At 26.0% G+C, this 8,047-nt stretch overlaps 1 protein-coding gene across 1 annotated transcript in view; it reads left to right on the top strand.

Moving 5' to 3' along the window:
* Nucleotides 1-1,608: 1,608 nt before the first annotated feature.
* LOC105623090 (nose resistant to fluoxetine protein 6-like) overlaps nucleotides 1,609-8,047 on the top strand; it is a 17,938-nt gene continuing 11,499 nt past the window's right edge. The window contains exons 1-2 of the mRNA XM_012204491.1: nucleotides 1,609-1,825; nucleotides 4,176-4,420. Coding sequence (XP_012059881.1) covers nucleotides 1,609-1,825; nucleotides 4,176-4,420 — 462 coding nt within the window. The remainder of the gene's footprint in view (nucleotides 1,826-4,175; nucleotides 4,421-8,047) is intronic.

The raw sequence follows: 8,047 nt of genomic DNA, 5'->3' as shown, positions 1-8,047 counted from the left end.
CTTTTCACTTCATAAAACATTTTCATTAAATTATGTGCATATTTACTCCCCTACTAAAGAAAATCACAACGTTACATGATGTAAATAAATTAAAACATGTAAATCACATAACGAATTGTTGCAAATCAGTACGTGATTTTTTTTTTAAATGACGTAATTTGAAAAATTACATGATATTAGAAATAATTTTATCCATTATGTGATTTTATAGTTGTCAAATTTAAAAAAATTGAATGATAGAAATGAAAGAAAAAAGAACATATCATTATGCGATTTTTTAAATTACACAATTTTAAAAATTCACGTACTTTGGAACAATCTGCTATATACGATTTATATGTTTTAATTACATGATTTCATAATGCTACTGTGTGACGTGATTTTTTTTAGTAAAGTTTACGCTGTTCTGCAAAATGCAAATATATAACGCGATAATTTTTTAAGAATTTTTCCATATATGCACTATTGTTTTCAGCTTCAATAAAGCCATTTAATACTCTAAAGTAATTATAAAGATTAAGTTAGCTCATGATCTGTTTTACAGACAGGTGTGGCGATTTACGCTGCACACCAATTTTAAATTTAAAATCGTATTATGAAAAAATTAAGAGAAAAAATAATATAAGAAACGATTTAGGAAATTACAAACATTTAAAATGATATAATATAATCAATAATAGTCACTATTATTTTAATTATGCAATTTGCAGAAGAAAATGATAAGAATTTTATTTTTGTATTCGTAGAATTCGTTTTTAGCTGATTTGATATAGAAACAAGCCAAATATACGAATTATTTATATCTCTTAATTAACTAAAGAGATCATTATTTTATTAATATTAATAAAATAAAGTATTTATAAAATAAAGTATTTATACTAAAATACGTATAGTTAGTTTCTGAGAAACAAGGGGTTATTATTTTAAAAGATCTGCATCAGTATCGATGACTTTCTTGTACATTTAAGATTGGCTTAAGTATAATCCGTGATTGGCTTATGATATCTTACAATATCATAAGAGAATCACTATCAGAATCATAGAACTATAACACAAAAATTCATAAAATATTTTATTAGTTTTTCATTAAAATGTTTAATATTAGATTGATCTATATTCAAGATGTCGTATTCAAATGATGCAGTGCATGTGGCACAATGGTGGGGCTCCGCCGAAGAAGTTGTCGCGAGTGGATGTTTTGTTTTCCACTATATATATAAATCCTCTAACTTCTCTCTATATAAACTAGTCTTGTCTCGGTCATCGAATCTCGCTGATCAATATCAATCTGCATTATACAAATGGGGAATATTCTCTAATAAAACTCTAAAACGTTACTAACACTACTCACTAACGCTTGCACGAACGAAGTTAATAAATAACGCATTTTTAATATATTATCATTTATCGAAGTAATCGTGTCTTCTTTATCTCGACGAAGAAAATAATTCTAGATCTGTGCATTAATGGAATTCTTTACATGAGCAAAAAATTCTTTACTTCATACTACTGTATTTTTGAAATTGATCACTTCATGGTCGATGTCGATATAGACCAGTTTGCATTAACGAGGAAATAAAAATGGTTGTAATTTTTGGATTAAAAAACATGCATTATATCGCATTTATTTCGTATGTCTGTCATTTCGCCACGTTATTCTGCGTTTCTGCACAATTTCGCGGTTCGAACGATACCAATATTATTCAGTTATTACCCGCCTATGCCATCGCGTCGAGAGCTAGTCTTCTCGGTTCGGCAACATGTGCAACGGAATTACGAGAATTACTGGATGCTGTCGATCAACGGATACTGTGGGGTTTAAAAAGTAAGTAAAATCTTTAAAAAGTAAGTAAATTCATTCTTAATCATGATTAATTTTTGATACTCGAATCGATAAAGTAAATGCAAAATTAAAAAAGTCAATCACATGAAGAACATTCTCGTATTAACTTCATGTTGAGTTGTTTCATTGTACCATTAGAGAATTAACTCCGAAACCGATCATGTTGCTTAATTTTATCTTTGTTTATAAAATAAATAAATCAGAGGATTGTCAGTAATCATATTATCAAATAGCACATGGACATCCATTGTACGTTCAATGGACTTCCGATTCTGAATATTGGGATGTCCACAGGAAGTCCAAATTATGTCCTTTGGATGTCTTATAGATGTCCATAGAATGTACATTTGCAACAACTTTGTATGTCCATAAAATATCTAATTTTGAATCTATTATGGCTGTGTTATATACTGATTTTGGACATCTTTTGTTTAAAAAGATCTTGTTGCCATAGTAATTAATAATTAAATAAAAAGTATATATGACAATAGTACTATATAAAAGTACTATATAAAAGTACTGTATGATAATAATAATAAGTATTTATTGGAATATGCTATCATCTAATATAAATATATCCTCCGACTGTATCAGATTAATTTTCTCCGTTTTCGCCAAAGTTGGTCCAGTAAGAGAGCCAAGCGTATTGGGCAAACTAATGCATTGCATATATTATTATATATATTTTAATAGAAAAACATTGTAAAAGTAAAATCTAAATAAGGACATCTATTAAATGTTTCGAATATCCGTAAACACCGGTAAAAAATTTTTTATGCATATGTATAAATATGTATAGAGAAAAATATTTATAAACATACGTAATCATATATGATATATGTCCATATATATTCATATATTCTTCTTTTTATAAAATTACTTTTTAGTAGAATAGAAATAATAGTAATGTGACAATATAAAAATAATTGAAGTAATAATTTTTGCATTGTTTGTTTTAGAAAAAAACAAGTTTGAAAAAATGTAAAAAGATTGCTCATACATAATTAAGCATAATTTTATGTATAATTATACATGTTTATAAATATTTATTATGTACAAATAGAATTCCTATATTTGGCATAACGAATCTGTGGAGAATGAGGATTAGTAATACAATACATTGAAAACATAATAATATAATTAATTTCTTTGCATAATTTGTTTTCTAATCAGTCATTTGGCTTTGTAATGAAGAGACAAATTACGGCTATTCCTAACAAGAATGTAGGGAAACGTTCATCCTCAGTCTTACATAGATTTGAAATATTTCAACATTTCCACAAGATTATTGTCAAGATAATTACAATAATATTTATGGATTCGCTGAAGAAAACTGAAACGTTCGAATAAGATGATACTGACAATTATTGTACATTTATATTTATATTTTATGTAGACATTATTGATCAATTATATCAAAATTTGCGCAACAATTTCCGCGCTGTATTAATAATCTCTAATAATCTGATATATTTGATTATTTTTGTAACATATAGCTATATGTACAATGATCACGAGTTGACGTTGTGCATCGGACAAACACCATATGTCATACGCATTATACAACCGATTCTCACGTAATAAATATAGAAATGAGTTCAAAAATCAAAAGATCGAATTGAAATATGCGCGATATATCTGTAATTTGGAAAACATTACAGACAAGAGTGCACATTTTCTTGTGTACAATTAATCAAATAGATATATTCCTATATGTACACATGAGTTTTGAACATTTTTTAACACTATTTATATTAACATGTTTATATTAAGAAGCGATCTGAATAAAAATTAGTAATAAATCACAAAATAGAAAGATTAAAAATTATTCTTTGTACTATTACTTTAGTCACAAAAATATTTATTACTTGTTACAAAAATTATTATTTTTTATTATATTTCTTCAAATTTTGTTTCTAAAGCATAATAATAATACGCAAAATAATGTTGAAATTATGTAACTATGTTTTGTAATAATCATTGAAACTATATTGAATCAAACCGAGACAACGTAAAATTAATAAAATTAAAAAACACCTAAATAATGCGAGATATCTAACAACGTTTTCAATCCAAGCGAGTTTACACCGATTTGGGTTAGATAATATTCCTCTTGATTGACGTTAGGAGAGCATACGATGTTATTAATCCAACTCAGGTTGATGCACATTCGCTCGGGCCGAATACGTTATAAGACTTTTGTAATTAATAGTGATTCTGTCTTTAGCAATTAATAAAAGTCTCACTGATTAAATAGCAATGAATACGAAACACTTTATACTAGAATGTTGTTACATAAATATAATAACAATTGTGTATTTTTGTCTTCAAGCATTAGATTCTAGTGGCGAATTCAAACCAGGTTTCCTTTATGGAAATGATTTTTGGCTGGGCAGTCGAAGTCAATGCCTCGATATAATGAACAGGACTCCCTTCGAGTTCGCAAAACGAATCACATTAAATAACACGCGATATCGCGATCCGCAGGATGAGTTTCCACCTTTTCAACTAAATTATTTCGTTGCTTATATCAGACACAACAGTACTATTCAGTATCACATCAATATATTAACTGAAGTAAGTCCTTTTTTCTTGAGATTATCTAGACTATTTAGAGTATACAACATTTTTATTTTAATCAAGGATTTTTATTAAAGATTTTAAATTTTGATTTCAAGTTCAATTTTTTTACAATATACAATCAGACAATCCTAAATCGAACATTTCATGCATCATTCTATATTACGATCTAAATAAATCTTATATATATATGAGAAAGAATGTATTAAATTTTATTAATTATTCATTTGAATAATACTAATTTAACTTTTATTTATGATAAATATTTAAATGAATATACAATAACAAATAAAAAAATGATAAATAAAATTAATGATTCTTGTTTTAAAAAAATAAACGTTTATTATTTAGTAAATAATTAATACTGTTCAAACAGATATTTATTAAATATTTAGTACATTTTTTCGCAGTGTATTTTAAAATCAATGTGAAATTAAAATAATTTTGTCGCTAATATATAGTGTTTAAATCATGTGCCATATGTAATATCATAAATCGTGAAAAGAGAAAAAAGATTGATATTGATCTTCTACATTAGTCATAAATTAGAAGTTAGACGTTAAAAATTGACGACTGTGATTCAATTTACATATTAAATATGTAAATTATATATCTGAAATGTATATCTAATGATGCAAATACGCATTCAATATGTTCTATGTATGTTTTATATGCTATATATAAAAAATCAGATATGCATTAATTGTACAGCAATTACATTCACGTGCTGATGTATAGATATTTAAATTTATGTTATAAAATAAAAACTTATCTTTGATGAATTATTTAATTTAAATTATTTGTTACTATTTAACTTAAATTTATTTCACACAGAAATGTTTCGAACAGCAAACAGCTAAAAATCCAACCTTGACTGAAGTAAGCCTTTATTTCTTGATTGTTGTGTATTCATATCGCAATCTTGTTAAATTTGTTTATTCTTATAGATTCATATAATAACCGCGCATTGCAGAAACTTGCTTAAAACCGTCCATTTATGATTTTTTAAATGTTATGTAGTGCTATGATACGTCATCTTATGATATATTATTACATTCTGTTAAATATGTATCAACTACATGTTTGTTATATAACTACATGTTTGTTATGCATTTAAATATGCATGCTACAAGTACCTGCTACATATTACATGTGTATTACATACGTATTTTGACTTGAATATTTCACATTCATGTTTTAATTACGTATTTAATACATTATATTTCATTTAAAATGAAATAAAATATAAATGCAACATAGATATGCATTTAATATATATTTGCAACAAAAGGTGTTGTGCGAATATTTAATAAATAATTAATACTATTCAAACAAATATTCATCAAAATTTTTTCTCAGTGCACTTTAAAATCAATATGAACAAATTAAAATATAATATTAAAATAATAAAATAATTTTGTCGCTAATATTTATTGCAAACTTTAATACGCTAAATTTAATTTAATCATGTGCCATATGTAATATCATAAATCGTAAAAAGAGAAAAAAATTATTGATCTTCTACATTAGTCATAAATTAGAAGTTAGACGTTAAAAATTGACGACTGTGATTCAATTTACATATTAAATATGTAAATTATATATCTGAAATGTATATTTAATGGTGCAAATATGCATTCAATATGTTCTATGTACGTTTTATATTCTATATACAAAAAATCAGATATGCATTAATTGTACAGTAATTACATTCACGTGCTGATGTAGATATTTAAATTTATGTTATAAAATAAAAACTTATCTTTGATGAATTATTTAATTTAAATTATTTGTTACTATTTAACTTAAATTTATTTCACACAGAAATGTTTCGAACAGCAAACAGCTAAAAAATCCAACCTTGACTGAAGTAAGCCTTTATTTCTTGACTGTTGTGTATTCATATCGCGATCTTGTTAAATTTGTTTATTCTTATAGATTCATATAATAACCGCGCACATTGCAGAAACTTGCTTAAAACCGTCCATTTATGATTTTTTAAATGTTATGTAGTGCTACGTCATCTTATGATATATTATTACATTCTGTTAAATATGTATTAATTACATGTTTGTTATATATTTATGTATTTAAATATGCACGCTACAATGTATCTACTACATATTACATATGTATTACATACGTATTTTGACTTGGATATTTCACATTCATGCTTTAATTACTTATTTAATACATTATATTTAACATTATATAAAATGAAACAAAATGTAAATATAACATAGATACACATTTAATATATATTTGCAACAAAAGGCGCTGTGCTAGTATTTAATAAATAATTAATACTATTCAAATAAATATTTATTAAAATTTAGTACATTTTTTCTTAGTGCATTTTAAAATCAATGTGAACAAATTAAAATAATTTTGTCCCTATTATTTATTGCAAATGAGCTTAAATATATTAAATTTAGTCTTTAGGTCATATGGCATGTAATGATATAAATTGTAAAAAGAAAAAGTTAGACTAAAATTGACATATCATATGGCACTTACGTGATATCTTTAATGGATGAATATTCAAATTTTTCAATGTGAAATTATGAAAAACATACTAATAAGCAAATATAAAGTATCGAAACTGAAGATAGCACAGAAGGATTTCTGTTTATGTATACGTTGCATGAATATAATATTAAAACATTGAAATTATTGTAGTTACGTTGCGTAAAGTTTCTAAGAAGACTGCAAGGTTGCGGCAATGTAAAAAATGTTTACTTTAGTCAACAAGAAACGTTTCTGAAATAAATTACGTTTATAAAATCTATCGATATTGATGTAACGTCCTCTTTAGTTTTATCTGCAACATTGTACAAATGTAAGAAAAATGAATATGTGCGAGCAGGGCTAGGCGACTACACCATTAACCTTCAGGCGGCCGGGATGACTATATGGTGTCATCAATTTTGATTGTATAAAATGTATTTAAATATAATATATATGGAATTATATCGTATATTATATGCATATGATATATCAGAGTTAGCCGGTTAGGGCCGGCACGTACATATTCATAAAATAGTAAATCGAAAATGTTAATAGCAAAATCTTAAGGCATCAATAATTTTCAACCGGTGAGCATTTGAAAATAACAAAACACAAGGCATGAAATTCGCGCCGTCAAGAGCCGCGCATCTGAGGGGTCGGCCGCGTGAACATTTTGACGAATGTATCGCTCAATGGTGTCAAACGAGTATTACAAAGTTTCGTGAAATTTCTATTATCTACTGCCATATTCTTAAATTTAAGTCCAATTTAATTCATGAGAAGTAATATCAATTGCAAATTCGATAAATAAATTAATTTATAAATAAAATTAATATTAAATAAATGACGTTAAAAACATCACTTGACAGATATTTATAACTTATTACTTATTAACTTCGATTTCTTCACTATATTAGGAGCGAATTTCATGCTCTATGGTTGGTTATTTTCAAATGTTCACCGTTTGAAAACTTCTAATGCCTTAAAATTTTGCTATTAACATTTTTTATTTACTTTTTTATAATACGTGCCAGCTCTTGCGCTAATTCTAATACACCTTGTATATATATATATATATATATATATATATATATATATATATATAGTAGTAGTACG

This window comes from Atta cephalotes (assembly GCF_000143395.1).
Source record: "Atta cephalotes unplaced genomic scaffold scaffold00052, whole genome shotgun sequence".
Lineage (NCBI taxonomy): Eukaryota > Metazoa > Arthropoda > Insecta > Hymenoptera > Formicidae > Atta > Atta cephalotes.
Note: the sequence above shows the minus strand (reverse complement) of the source record. Positions and strands in the feature narration are given on the sequence as shown.